Here is a 15,286-nt window from a genome sequence, read left to right as displayed (position 1 = left end):
AAACAGAGATGAAGCAAGGCAGGGCGTTGGTCACGGACATGCACAGGGAGGCAGGACAGGCGCGAGGGCGAGCAAGAGCCAGCGAGGGCAGGAGAGCCAAAAGGCAGGCTGGGGCCAGGGGCACAGAGGGAGGGAAGGAGCAAGCGAAACAACAAACGCCAATGAACAGCAGCGAGCCCCTCACGCAGTTAGTTTTTATATCCCCTGCCCCCCCGCCCCAGTCCGCCCGTTGACAGGAGACCACTGGTCCAGTCCAACCTTTCTTTGCTGTCCATTGGTGGAGACCTTCCGCGACCTGATTGGAGAAGCCCCTTTGTAGTGTCTCCCACTGACTGCCTAATCTGAGGTATTCCCAGGAGAAGTCTTCCCACAGACGAGGCTTCCCTCACTCCTGGCTGCTTCCTGCAAGTGGCAAGTGTACATTCCCTTCCCCCACATACCTCTGACAAAATGGAAAAACCAGGGTTCAGACAAACTAAATTGGCTAAATCAAAACTAAATTGCCTCCTCACACAGACCCAGAAAGAATAGAGGCCATAATTAAACTCCCATGTCTGGTTGTGAAGAAGCAGGCATGAGAATTTCTTGGAGCTGTGGGACTTTGTTGGCTGTGAATTCCTGCATTAGGAGAATTGATTAAGTCTCTGAGACAACCAACAGTGAAGAGTTAGAGCCTATTGCATGGGGCCCAGTGAGAACTTCTAAAGCAATGAAAAGAGCTTTGGAGCTTTGGCATCTGCTTCAGCTCTTGGGCTCCCAGATTGTATCAAACCCCTTTAATCTGTAAGTACATGAATGTGAGGTATAGCCAGTGGACCTCACCATAAGCCAGTTGTATATTATTTAGTTCAGCTAGATTCAGTTGCAGTGGGATCACCAGCTTATACCAAATCAGTGGCAGAAACAGCAACAGTATTGGAGAAGAGCTGCCCCCTTATCCTGAATTATTCTATAATAGTCCATGTCCCAGGTAAGCTGATTGAGGGATCCTATTAGTTCTCAGTTGCTTCAGGTTTTTGGCATACCATCCCATTGCTCATCACTGGCAAGCCTGGTATTTTCCCTTTCACCCTTCCAAGCTTGTTTAAAGCTCTGTCAATGAGACCTACTAGCTCCTGTGCTAGAACTCTTCTTCCCTTCTGAGAAAGGTGCATCCCATCAGGTGGCAGTAGACCAGGTGTTGAATAGATCATCCCACAGTCAAAAAACCCCAAATTTTTCCAGTTACACTAGGCTCAGAACCACACATTGACCTGATGCATTCTTATCAATGTTATTCCTTACCAGAAGGATCAAGGAAATCACTACCTGTGCTCTTAATTCCTCAACTAATCATCCCAAGGTATTGAAGTCTCTTTTCATTGCCCTTAGGCTTGTCTTTGTTATTTCATTGCTGCTGGCTTGAACAACCAATAATGGATAGTAATCAGAGGATCTTACTACACTGGGGAGTTTTCCAGTAATGTCCCTTATCCTTGCCTGCTGAGAGACAGCAGACATCCCTGTGAGTTGGATCCAGTCTGCATACCAGGCCCTCTGTTCTCCTTAGAAAGGAGTCTTCTGTTACAACTACCCTTCTTTTCCTCTTATTTGGGTTCTAATTTGGATTTTCTAGATAATACCTTATTTAAAACTTCCATTCTGGGCTGTACATTATGTATCTGGTTTTCAGGTGGTGTGGGCTGATACCACACCACTACTAAGATGGTGAAGAGTCCAGAGGGGAAGCCATAGGAGGAGCAGCTAAGGTAGCTTGGCTTGTTCAGCCTAGAAGAAGGAGGGGAGATCTCCTAGTTGTCTACAGCTTTCTCACAACACAAAGCAGAGGGGCAAGCACTGATCTCTTCTCTCTGGTTACCAGTGACAGGACCTGAGGGAATGGTATGAGGTGGAGGTTTAGGTTAGCTGTCAGGAAAAGGTTTTTCACCCAGAGGGTGGTTGGGCACTGGAACAAGCTCCCCAGGGAAGTGGTCATAGCACCAAGCCTGCCAGAGTTCAAGAATGCTCTCAGACACTTGGTGTGATCCTTGGGACTGTCCTGTGCAGGGCCAGGAGTTGGACTTTGATGATCCAAGTGAGTCCTTTCCAACTCAGGAAATTCTATTATATTATTGTGCATACTTTCTCTGCTCTTCAAACCCTTTCTTCATACATAAAACATACTGAATCAAGTGATCATCTCTACCCAATAAGTTGGTCTTATCTGGTATATCAGTTTCTGGCATAGCTTTTGGTACCGTCTCTCATAGGAGCCTTCTCGACAAAATGTCCACCATACAGCTGGATAATCATGTTACACAATGGATGAGAAACTGACTCACAGGTCAGACACAAAGAGTTATAGGGAAGGGGGTAGCATCAGACTAATGGCCTCTCTCTAGTGGGGTTTTGCAGGGCTCAATCCCCAGCCCAGTTCTCTTCATTAAGGACTTGGATGCAGGACTTGAGGGAATATTAAGTAAATTTGCTGATGACCCTGAACTGGGAGGAGCTATTGACTGCCTTGTGGGCAGAGAGGCCCTGCAGAGAGACCTCGACAAATTAAAGAGCTGAGTAATCAGCAGCCATATGAAGTTTAACCAGTCAAGTGCTGGATTCTGCACCTGGGACATGGTGTAAGGCCCCCAAAAGTGGCTTGATGAGCCACTTAAAAGGGCTTACTTTTTTTTGAGTACTCAGAGTTAGATGTGTGGGAGATGTACCAACAAGGTATTCTTAAGAGGTCAAAACAACAAAAAAACTTCACTGGCAACTTCAGAAAATGAGAGAACTTTGGCAAAAGTCTAGAGCAGCATTCAATCTACATAAAACATTTTACCAAGCAGTAACTTAGCCCGTTCAACTTAGCAAACTACAAGCCTATCTGATTTTAATGTACTAAAATCTCTGAGAACAGGAAATTAGAAGAAGAAAGAGAGAGAGAGAAAAGATATAGAAAAGAACAAATATAGCTACCAGTACTCGTTCCAGCAGTGTTCCACTGAGAGAAATTCCAAGAGGAGGTAGGATCAAGTCATGTGCTTGCCTCAAGTCCTGGGTTAAGTACCCCTTGGCTTTCCTGGGCCCTTCCCCGAGGTGGGGCTTCTGGTCATCTGGCAACTCTGGGTCTAGACTGGGGCTCCAGGGGCAGGTTGCAGCACATTGCCTCCAGAGTTCCAGGTATTGGCAACCACTGTGGGTCTGGAACACAGGTCCAGAGGAGTCAGGTGTGTGGAGCAGGGCATCACCTCATCAAAGCAACGCCCAACCTTCCCCTTCCTCGACACACGCCTGAAGTGTTTTGAGCCCATAGTCTGTGGATGCTAAAAGGCAGGAGCAGAGAAATTTTCCAGCTCTGTAGTTTGTGAAGTTTTTCCTTTCTCATGCTTTAGCTGAGAAACAGAGAAATCTAGCTTCTCACAGCTTCTCTGTGAGAGCTTTCATTCTCATGAGAACTGGATGGATAACATTTGTAAGAATGTAAACCATTTGCACTTGCAAGTTGTTGTGGAAACTGTAGAATTGTTTTCAGTCTTGTGAGAATAATATTTGGAAATGGGTGTCTTACTGCTCAGCTTGTCACCTTGAGAGGTGGTGGGTGAATAAGCCAATCATGTAATTTCTTTATTGCGAACTACACCATAAAAGAGGAGAAATTCATTAAATGAGATCTTAGCTCTGCTTTGGCCATATCTTTTAACCTGGACCTGTGTCATGATTCGCCATTCTCTGGGGATAACGGTGACAGCAGTCCTTCCAGCCTCTCACACATGGCAACAGTGGTTGTGTGTATACACTGGGGAATGACAGTCTGGAGAGCAGTGCTGCTGGGAAAGGGACCTTGGAATGGCGAGTTGACTATGAGTCAACACTGTGCTTTAGAGGGCAGGAGGGCCAACAGTGTCCTGGGGTGCATTAAGCGCAGAATTGCCAGCCATTCAAAGGAAGTGGTTGTCCTGCTCTACTGTGCTCTGGTGAGGCCTCAGTACTATGTGCAGTTTTGGGAACCACAATATAAAAAAGACATTAAGGTATCAGAGAGGTCCACAAGAATGGTGAAAAGTCTGGAGAGAAAGCCTTATGGGAAGCAACTGAGATCACTTGGTTTGTTCACCCTAGAGAAGAGGAAACAGAGGAGAGACCTCATTGTAGTCTTCAACATCCTTGCGAAGGAAGTGGTGGGGCAGGTACTGATCTCTTCACCCTCATGACCAGTGACAGGACTTCAGGAAATGGCATGAAGCTGAGTCCGGGGAGATTTAGGTTAGATATCAGGTAAAGGTTTTTGACCCAGATGATGGTTGGGCACTGGGATAGGCTCCCTCAGAAAGTGGTCACAGCCCCAAGCCTGTCTGAGTTCAAGAAGCATTTGAACAATACTCTAAGGCACATGATATGATCCTTGGGACTGTCCTGTACAGGGCCAGGAATTGGACTCAATAATCCTGATGGGTGCCTGACAACTCAGGATATTCTATGATTCTAAATGGCCCTTCTGTTTTAGGGTGTTCCTATTTTGCTGTTAAAATTTTAGTTTAGGAGAATTGGATACACCATTCTCACATCAAATGAGTAGTGAATAACCAACCAGCTGGGCAATAATTGACTTCTGAGAATCCTTTTCTGTACTGGTAATTATTTAAGCATTTGTGCACAAGAATCAATAATCTTGTACTCTCCCCTATGACAATCATCTTAGCCTTAATTCTGCTGTGTTTGTTACTTGTGATAATGTGGTATGTAAGGGTAGTGGTTAAATGTCTTGAAAGGTTTTTCTTTTTCCTTTTAATGAATTAGCAGGTGTGCTTAATTAAAAGGAAGTGAAGACTGTTGAGGATTATACCTAGTGCAGGTAGTGGGGCATGCAATTTACAGCTTGTGCCATGGGTGTGGGGAAAAAGAGAGCCCCAGGCAACAAGAAGTGACCTGGTGCAGACCATTTGCATAAAAATGGGCATGGGGACCTGGGCCATAGTCCAGTGAGGGGAGGAGGGTCAGAGTGGCTGGTCACCCAGAGACTCTTGCAGAAGCCAATGAAGGATGAGAACCTCAGAATAAATATCAGCGTTGAAGTGGATGGACTGTAAGGGTATAAAAGCCCACAGATTTCTTTCTTGGGATACTTCCTTGGAGGCACCCAGCTTCAGCTGTCATAATGTTGAGCACCATGGGAGCCAGATGTGCTATGGGAAACCTTGGGACAAGCTGGTGAGGGAAATCGTTTCTGGCTGATTGTGATGTATGTAGTGAATCAAGTGGGGTGCTGTCAATTCACAGGAGCTGTCCTCTGCAAAGGGGCTTCAGTCCCAACAATGAAAGTCTTGGATGGTTGGAGTGTGAGTGGCTCCTGGATGGTTAGGCAGAAAAGTTTCCTAAACAGTTGTCTAAAGAACAGAAACAGCCATAACATTACAGGCCCTTGAATAATAAAATTGTATTGATGTTGCATTTATTTCTGCTGTTGTTGTGTAGTCATTACTTGGCTTTGGACTACCTGGTGTGAAAAGTTTTATTTCTAGCTGTTGTAGCACAGGGCTCGGCACAGAATCTCAAGGCTACCTGTAACTCTGGATAAATATAGTTCTTGCACATTAGGTAGCTGCTGACATTTAACAGGAAAGAAGAGTATGGAGTTTTCCTGATTACCTGGGAAACATCCTTGCGGTCTGAAAATAATTATGGAATGGAGAAAGTAAATGAGGATTATTGCTGATCTTCTGTCTTTGTACCATTTAGACCATGTGAAAATAAGATATTTAAGACAATCAGCAAAAAAATACTGCTGGCTCCTGTACATAGCAGCAGATATTGCTGCTTCTGACAGGATAGGTTTTTTGTGTTTTATTCTCATGAGGCATGGGATAACAGGTCTTCTGGTTGGTTTTGTCTTGTGTATTTAGTGTGTGTTGCCTCAAAAAGTAATCCTTAATCCATGTATTAGGTCCACTGGATAAATGATCTGAAAGCTGGGAAAATACTAGAAAATTTTACCTGTATAGTCCCTAATTAAAATCAGTTGCTAATTTCAGAGATACTCATTTCTCAGATTTTTAAAAGATTTTGTGTATTGCTACAAAGTCCTTGGAGAAAGACTACTAGCAGAGTTGGTTTGTATTCCTATTTTGGAACATGGTAAGATTAATATGTGCTGCACCTCTGTTGTGGGAAGTCTGAAATAATAATCAGAATTTCATTACTTAGCTGTTCTTATTTGGGTCTGCTAGCTCAGTCATGTATCATTCTATGATACTTGAAAATTAGACTATGACAGAGGTGTTCAGTATGGTAGTACTGCTGGGATTTTCAGAAGTGCCTGATTTATTCAGAAACTCTTTAGAAATATTTGAAAATGTGAAACAGACTCTTTACAAAATTTAAGTTACGTAATTCTTGTGAGGCAGGGAGGACATCTGACTGAAGGATGCTACTCGTGCTTTGTCAGTGGAACTAGGCTTACAAATAAGGATGGATTCTCTGAGTGACATGCGAGAGCCACTTGATAGCACTTCTAAATAAATGTAAAAAAAAAATCCATAGAAATGTTTTGGCATTTGAATATCTACTGTGAGAAGCTGAAGGTTTGACAGAAAAGAATTGTATTTTCAGGTACTAATCCTGCAGTGATCTCTTTTATCTATAGTTTAACCACTATTAACTATAGTCTAAAGAATGTCAATGATGAGTATTGTATTGATTTGGTACTTTGTTTTTGAGCCAGTTCTTTGGCTAAAGAGCCACACCAACACATACTAAGCTACAACCTAAATGTGATACGGAGAGGATGTTTTTTATTGAGGTGTGAAAGCTTCGTGTTCTGTAATAAAATATTTTTATGGGAAGCATTACTGTTTTGCATTTGGAATGACCCGAATGTTTGTGCTTCTTTCCACTTCAAACTTTTTTTCAGGTTTTCAGGCTTATTCCCAAACTGTGGTCATGCAAAGGTAAAATGATAAAGGACCACCTTTTTTTTTCAGAATTCTGACACACTGGGCAATAAGCCTATGAATTTATTTTCCTTGTCACTCTTGATTTTTCAGGGTCTAAATCACAAAACTGCTTGTGGAGCACCATTATCGGTGGGCTGACTGGCAACCTCAAGGAAAGGCGAAAGCTGGCCATTATCAATGACCCTAGACCTCCTGAAGAAATTTTAGCAGATGAACTACCACCAGTGGACAGTCCTGAGGCACTGGTCAAAACATCTTTCAGGTCTGACCAATATGGGTTTACTTAGTTTATATTTGAGAGGATGTCTTTTTAAGATTAAATCTGCAGTGTGGGTTTGGTGGCAGAAATTGATACTGAAAGATTCTGTAATGCTGCATATATTTGTACTGAAAAAGAATGTAAAAAGAAATCCATAAGTAATATTGACTGCATTTGCCTTTAATTTCTCACTCCTCATTACCCTCCCTAGAAGATTATTTACTAGGCAGAAAGTCTGTAGCTGGTCAAAATAATCACCAAAACCAGCTCATTATATGAAGATGTCTTTGAAGGTTGGTATTGTTTCATTTGATGGTTGGTATTGTTTGATTTGAAACTGATTTAATGATGAATAATTGCACTTTAGGTCAGATGATGTGCTTCATTGATGCAAGGGTGAGTTAGAGCTTTCCCTATTGGTGTAATGTCTTGAGAACTGTCTAGCATTAATATATGAAGGGGAAGAACTCTGACCAGGGGCTTGCAAAAAAGTGATTTCTGCTATTGTGGAGTGATATATCTATGTTTTTGAAGTGTGATATATATATGTGTGTGTATGTATCTATATATCTATATATCTATATATATATCTATCTGTGTTTCCCACTCTTTTATTTAATGCTGTCTATGTACAGTTGCCATATGTTTCTTGGAAATGTTTTCTGAAAATGTTTCTCTCAAAGTGAGGTAAAATAGAGAACCCATAGGGCATACAATGGATTTTTGACTGAGATGTGAAAATTGGTGCACCCAGAAAAAGCAAAGAGAGTGGCAGAATTGATTTTTCAAAACGTTTTTGAGAATATTTTTTGGTTGTTGAAAAACTGTGATCTACTTTTCTTTTGTATTAAACGTACAACTTACCTATTTTTAAAAAAAATATTCCTTGATTTGGATAAATTTCTATGACTATAGTGATTTTGATTATACCTGGTCTGTGAAACTTACTTCACTCTTCATATAATTATTATTTTGAAGTCCTTGATTGAGTCATTATATTAGGTAGCAATTTCAGATATTTGTTCATACTGCTTGATGTTTAAAAGCGTAATACCATAAATTGAGTTTATGCCAGTCTATATAAATAACCCTGTAATTTCATAGTGGATTTTCATTCTTTAATATTCACATTTAAATGATTCAGGACAAGGGGTTCAGAACCTGGATCCTCCATTTATGATGGCCTATGGTATTTACTGACTTTAAAAACTTTGTATCTCTGATACTTAAAATCTATAATTTCAAGAGATGTATTTGTCAGTTTTACTTCTCATAACAAGATCTGGGTAGCAGCATTCCTTACCTTGCCATTGTCAATATAATTTTAAACATTTAATGCAGCAAAATAGTGTCACAGCTTTTCAAATGCTATGGCATAATAAGGACTGAAGAATTGGAAAATGTAATTTAGGAAAACAGTTTTGCTAATACAGTTTAAAAGGCTTTATAAACATCACAGAAGCTTTGTATTATATCAATATGGATATTACTGTATAATGTGGCATTTTGGGGGGCTTTATAGATGGAAATCCAAACAAATTGTTGTTACAAAATAAATAGTAAATGCCTAGTTTTCTAAAGAAATGAAGCCCTGTGTTTGCTTAATAGCTTTGCAGAGGAGTGGAAGATAAGAGAGTTGTCTTGGTTTGAAAGGTGTCTACCAAGGAAGGCAGGAGCCTCCCTTGGAATGGAAGACATGACTCCCTTCTCTCCAAATAATTGTAAGTTTGAAATTAAGGGGCTTTCGGGTAAAGATATGGAAAAAGGAATAACAGTTATTTACTAGTCTATATATCTGTATAACAAGGCAAACAAACAACGGCAGCAACAACAAACGAAACCAGAAACCCAGCACCAGCCTTCTCTCGGCTGTCAGGCCCTTTCCCCTTTGCTGCAGTCACGACCACAGCCGGCAGGGGCGCTGGTGGCTCCCGGCCGGGCAGGGCAGGTGCGGTGATTCCCCCGCGGCTGCAGGGGGCGCTGTGGCGCGAGCTCAGCTACCTTCTCCATGCGGTTAATGGCAGGTGTGCCAGTGGAAGAGATTGAAAATGGGCTTCCTTTACAAACCCATAGGGACAGCCAATCCTGGTGTCCCTCCGGATGGCGAAATGGACTGTAGCAGGAACCTCAGAGCAGCAGCTGGAACAGCAGAGGTGGGTACACCTGGGGTAGTAAAAGTAGATGCAGCAGAAACTCTGCAGCTGTAGCAGGAGATTCAAGGGTGTCCCAGCAGGGAGGAGGTGTGGGGTTACAGTGTAGCAAAAAACCTGGAGCAGTGGCAGAGAAGTGGTGGGGTTGGGTTGCAGTAGCTGGGTTCCCAAACACAGCTGGGAGAGGCTCCCTCGGAGGGGGGCTTGGGGTCCCCGTTTTTCCCTGAGGCACCCGAGCAGATGCTGAGGGTCCTTTCCAGTGAGATAGGGTGTTAATAAGGTCCCAGTCCAATAGTGGCTCTTATGAGCAGAGCTTCACTCATGGTAGTAGAAGACAGCAGGAGGTGGAACCCTGCAGTAGTAGTGAATTCTTTCCGCAGCAACTGCAGCCTGTTACCCTTTGATCCCAAAAGCTAGAGAGAGAGGAGCTGAGCCCAGCCCCTCACCCCCCTGCCAAAATCTTGCAGTATCTCTCCCTTCCCAAGAGAATGCCCCTCAGCTATGAGAGTGCAGCCAACTGCACCCCTCGCCCCACCTTGGCCGTGCCTTTTGTCTCTTAGGTATCCATCATTATTGTCTCTTAACAAAAAATGGGACAAAATTCCCTGAGAGAAAGAAAAAAAAGGAAAAATCCTAACCTCCAGCAAGAGTACATTGTAATTACTGTCTAAATAAAACCAAAAATGCTACAGTGTTTTTATTTGGTTTTATTTGGTTTGTTAGCTTGATATTACGGTGCTAATTGGGGCTTAGGAGGCAGTAGCATCTTTGATATGAAGGGTTGTATGTTTGATTCACTGGGGTCTTATGTGTGTCATGATCTTTAAGTGCTTCCTTGACTGTTGTGTCTGAATGCCAGTGATTGTCTAGTAGGCAAGGGCTTTCCTTGTTTCTTATTTACTAGACATTAGGGGAAGATCTTGCTGCCCTAGTGCCTTTTGGGGAAATAAATGTGTTTTACAAGTTGTCCAGTCTAGCGTGTCTTAATTAGGAATCTGATGACTGAATCTTGGGGTAGGGATGGGGGTGGTGTTGAGCTTAGATGAACTACTTTCACAGAAAGAAGAACCAAAGCTTGTTTTTGAATATGACTGCAAAAAACTGTGAAATGTAGCAATTCCCTTACTGCATCTGATTCACTGCTGTTAAAGCAGTATATGGCAACACTACTGCTTTCATGCACAGTTAAGGAAATGTCTCTCCAATGTTAAAATGAGTCACATTTTCTTGTGATTTTCTATGCTTTAAATGACTACATATAAGCAGCATGAAATCCCAGTTGCCACATCTTGTATTAGATCTTGTTTTCTACTGTGCAGTTATCTTCTGTAGCTTGGAAAATTATGAAGAGGTCAGTATTTGATTCTGTCAACATCCAGATATGAGCTTGAAGCACATTTAAACATAAAAGAAGGAATGTGGTTATTTCAGTGCTTTCAGGTATACTTTTCCTGCAGTAAGAATCCATTGTAATCCAGATGTAAAGCAAAAACCAAATTGAATCAGCCCTCTCTTTACATCCCAAATACACATGGTGCATGATCTTTTAATAATTAGAAGTGTTCTGATGGTCTTGATTTTTTTTTTTGTATAGTTATTTTACTATCTCTTTTCTGAAAGAGATTGTAGTATATACTTGTTTGCCGTAATGCACTGAGTTAGCAGTTACAAGTAATTTTTTGTCCTGACTGGTTATACTACTGCAGTGCTTAAAATACAGATTTTAAAATCCCTTCTCACTGGCATTTGGTCTATTTGTCTATTAAAACAGCACAGGTCTAAATTTGAATTACATTTGAAAATACAGTGGAATTGTGGTGGTTTATCCCTTTTGACAAGGGAAAAAAATGTAATAGGAGACATTGACGTGATTAGCCTCTTGGTCCACTCTTAATGCAACCAATCTGGCACATCATTTTCTTTGCACAAATACGCAAGTTCACTGCTACACGAGCTATGATCATTGTGTATTTTAACAGCTGTGCAAGGTTGTGAATTGATGCCCAGAAATATTCATATGGACTTCTCAGGGCTGTGTAATATGGATATTGGCTGGAGATATCAGCGGTTACTAGCACTGAAGTCTGTAACTCTCCTCCTAAATCTGCTTTTTGATCTGCTAGATCGCTGTAATGTGCAGTATCGATAAGAATTAACAGCGGTTAAAGAGGCTGTATTACAAATTTATAGGCTGCTTTAACTGGTGTGTGCTAGCCCTTGGAAGCACTACCCAAGCAGGCATTTTGAAAATGCTGGGCTGGCACCCACCAGGGGGAGCATAGAAACAAAAAACAGTTTTGGGTGCTGTTCTGCAAACGTCATCTGTAAGTTTATGCAAGCTCTTTGTGTTAGATGATACAAGAGAAACTGCTGCTTTTGTCACCAGACTACTGCCTGGATGATTCAAAGGTTCACAAGTGGATGGCACTGCTTTAGCTGAAAATTTCACATGCCCAAGATGTTATGATTTCTCCTAGACTTGTTTTGATGTGTAGGAGAGATTCAGTGTTATTTTGTGTCTGGAGACCTGGAACGCTGCATTGAGATATATGACTGTGATGGTGCTTATGGGATATGATGACTGTGCTGGATCTTGTGACAGGAGATACCATGGTACAAGCTGACTGAGATGTCCAGGGCAGAATGAATATGCTGATCTGTAAAAAAACCAAACAATATTCAGAGCGGCCTCCCTGTCCTTGGTCCAGGGCCTGCATTGACAGGTAAAATTGGTCTGGAATCTTGGAGCAGTTCAGTTGGCTATGTCTAGCACTTGGGGCCTTGAGGTGGTAATTTTAGTGACAAATCAGGGTAGCAGGCAGCAGGATGAGGCAAAGACCCTCTGTCTTACACCAGACAAGCCTTATTGGATACCTATGCAGCTATGCTGTACCAGGAAGTGATGCATATTGTCTGTTACCGAAGCCATAAGACCTTGGAGCCAGAAAGGCAGATTCAGTTCCTTCAAGGTCAGACTGTTTTTCAGCTCAAGGCATGCATATGTTCTTAATTTCTTTTGCCTTTCAAAATAGTTCCAGTTTTTTACTTGAGGCTTGTAACACCCCTGATTACCTTAACAGTTGCTTTTCCTATGTCAGCTGCAAAGTTTATCTTTCCAGTTTGTTTTGCTTTTCTTACCAGCTTCCGTTCTGCTTTATGGTTTTAAATCTCACTGGCAGCTAATCTTTCCGTATTTCTGATTTGGTTGTGGTTGATGTAAACGCTTGCTTCTGGCCACTTGGTCTACCGCATAGAGGTGATACTGCAGTGCTCCAAATGTGAAGATAATTTAGTCATAACACCATGTGCTGGGAGTCAGCCCATGAGCCTCAAACATGTACCAATGCATGCAGCATGAACAAAAACCAGGGAGCTTGAAGTTACCATGCTGCTAGAAGGCATGACCTCATTGTCATTACTAAAATTTGATGGGATGAATCCTGTGACTGGAGCATGGCTGCAGGATGTTCAGACGGGACTGGAGAGGAAGGAGGGGCAAAGGTGTTACCATCTACATCAAGAGATGGATGGAATGTAAAGAACTCTCTCTGAGGAACAGCCGTGAGCTGGTCTAAAGCATATGGGTAAAAATAAGAGACTGAGTCAACAAAGGGAACCTTGTGGTTGGTGTCTACCATAGCCCACCTGATCAAGGGAATTCTATTGATGGTGCCTTTTTGCTCCAGCTACAGTAGGCATCGTACTCGCAGCCTCTCATCCTTCTGGGGGACTTCAGCCACTCTGACATATGCTGGAAAAGTAGCACAGGAGATTCTTGGAATGCATAGGGCATAACTTCTTAAGTCAGGTAATAGACAGTCTTACCAGTGGGATTGTGATACTGTACCTGATGGCCATCAATGCAAGTGAGTTATTGGGGATGTCAAGATTGGAGTCACTCAGCTGCAGTGGTTGTGTTCTGGTGAAGTTTGCAGTCCTGAGGGATATGGGTCAGGCAAAGAGTTAAGTCAGGACCCTGGGATTTAGGAAAGCAAACTTACAGCTCTTCAAGGAGTTAGTCAATAGGATCACATGGGAAACTGCCCTCATGGAAAAGGGAGCGGAACAGAGTTGGCAGATGTTTTAAGGATGCCTTCCATAGAGCACAAGAGCTCTTGATCATTAGGTGCAAGAGATAGGGCAAGGAAGGCAAGAGACCAGCATGGCTGAGTCAGGACCTGCTGGTCAAACTAAACAGCAAGAAGTATATGCACAGGCAGGGAAAGCAAGGACAGGTATCCTGGGAAGAGTACAGGGATACAGCCCAGTTTTGTAAGGATGAGATGAGGAAGGCCAAAGGTGAAGCTGGACCTGAACTTGGCCAGGCGAAGAATAAAAAGAAGAGCTTCTACAGGTATGAGAGCCAGAAAAAAAAAGTCAAAGAAGGTAAGCAAGGTTGGCAAACTGGTAACAGTGGGCAAAGCGAAGGCTGGGGCACTCAAAAACTTTATTGTCTCAGTCTGCAATGGCAATGTCTGTTCCCAGATCTCTTGAGTGGATGAACTATTAGATGGGGACTGGGGAAGGAAAGCATTTCCCGCTGTAAGTGAAGATCGCTAAGTTCATGACCACCTGAGGAACCTGATTGTACTTAAGTCCATGGGACCTAGTGAGACACGTTGCAAGAGTTGGCTGATGTAGTTGCCAAGCCAACTCTCCATGATATTCGAGAAGTTGTGGTAGTCAGGTGAAGACCCTGCTGACTGGAAAAAGAGATACATTGTATTCATCTTTTTAAAAGGTAGAAAGGAGGATCCTGGGAACTACCAACCTGTCAACCTCACCTCTGAGGTTGGGAAGATCATGGAACAGATCTTCCTAGAAGCCATGCTAAGGCACATGAAAAGGAGGTCAGTTGCGTCAACCAGCACAGTTTCACCAAAGTAAAGTCCTGCCTGGTCTAGAAACCTAGTGACCTTCTATGATGGAATGATTACATCAGTGGGCAAGGGAAGGGATCTAATCTGGATTTAGGGAAAATCTGTTTTATTTAAGGCCTTTGATATGGTTTCCCACAACATTCTCTCTCTAAATTGGAGAGAGATGGATTTGATGGGGGACTGTTCACTGGAGGAGGAATTGGTTGGACAGTCACATCCACAGGATAGTGATCAACAGCTTGGGGACCCAATATGGACCCTTGATGGAGGTGTCTATATTGGGACCAGTGCTACTTAATGTCTTTATCAAAGACATAGACAAAAGGGTTGAGTGCACCGTCAGCAAATTTGCAGGTGACACCAGATCAAGTGGTCGGTTCATCTAAAGTAACGGAGGCACCTGGACAAATGTGAGAAATGGGCCTATGGGAACCTCATGAGGTTCAGCAAACTCAATGCGAGGTTCTGCACCTGGCTCAGGGCAACTCCCATACAGGCTGGAGGATGAAGAAATTGAGAGCAGCCTTGCAGAGAAAGACTTGGGGAAGTTCTGGTGGATAAGAGGCGAAACATGAGCCACCAGAAGGTGCTCACAGCCCAGAAAGCTGTGTCCTGGTCTGAATCAAAAGACCATAGCCAAATGGTTGAGGGGGATGATTCCGCTCCCCATCTCCACTCTCATGAGATCCCACCTGGAGTACTGTGTCCAATTCTAGAGTTCTCAAACACAAGAAAGAATTGGCCTGTTGGAGCAGGTCCAGAGGAGGGCCCCAACAATGATCAGAGGGATGGAACGCCCCTCCTGTGAGAAAAAGGTGAAAGAACTGGAGCTGTTCAGCCTGGAGAAAAGAAGGCTCCAGAAACACTTCATCATGACCTTACAGTACTTAAAAGGGGCTTAAGAAAGATAGGGACACACTTTTCAATAGGGCCTCTTGCTATAGGAAAAGGGTAATGGTTTTAAACTGAAGGAGGGTCAACTTAGATTAGCTAGAAAGAAGAAAATTTTTATACTATGCAAATGGTGAAACACTGGAACAGGTTGCCTAGAGAGATAATAGATGCCCC

The 15,286-nt window shown here is 42.8% G+C and overlaps 1 protein-coding gene across 4 annotated transcripts in view; it reads left to right on the top strand.

Annotated features, from left to right (window-relative positions):
• The window catches only part of PDE1C (phosphodiesterase 1C), a 375,734-nt gene that overhangs the window by 37,981 nt on the left and 322,467 nt on the right, over positions 1-15,286 (top strand). For all 4 annotated transcript variants that reach the window (XM_008637110.2, XM_017738621.1, XM_017738619.1 and 1 more), the window contains one exon: positions 7,020-7,191. In XM_008637110.2, the coding sequence (XP_008635332.1) occupies positions 7,020-7,191 (172 nt within the window). The remainder of the gene's footprint in view (positions 1-7,019; positions 7,192-15,286) is intronic.

Source organism: Corvus brachyrhynchos, unplaced genomic scaffold (assembly GCF_000691975.1).
Source record: "Corvus brachyrhynchos isolate BGI_N302 unplaced genomic scaffold, ASM69197v1 scaffold146, whole genome shotgun sequence".
NCBI lineage: Eukaryota > Metazoa > Chordata > Aves > Passeriformes > Corvidae > Corvus > Corvus brachyrhynchos.
Note: the sequence above shows the minus strand (reverse complement) of the source record. Positions and strands in the feature narration are given on the sequence as shown.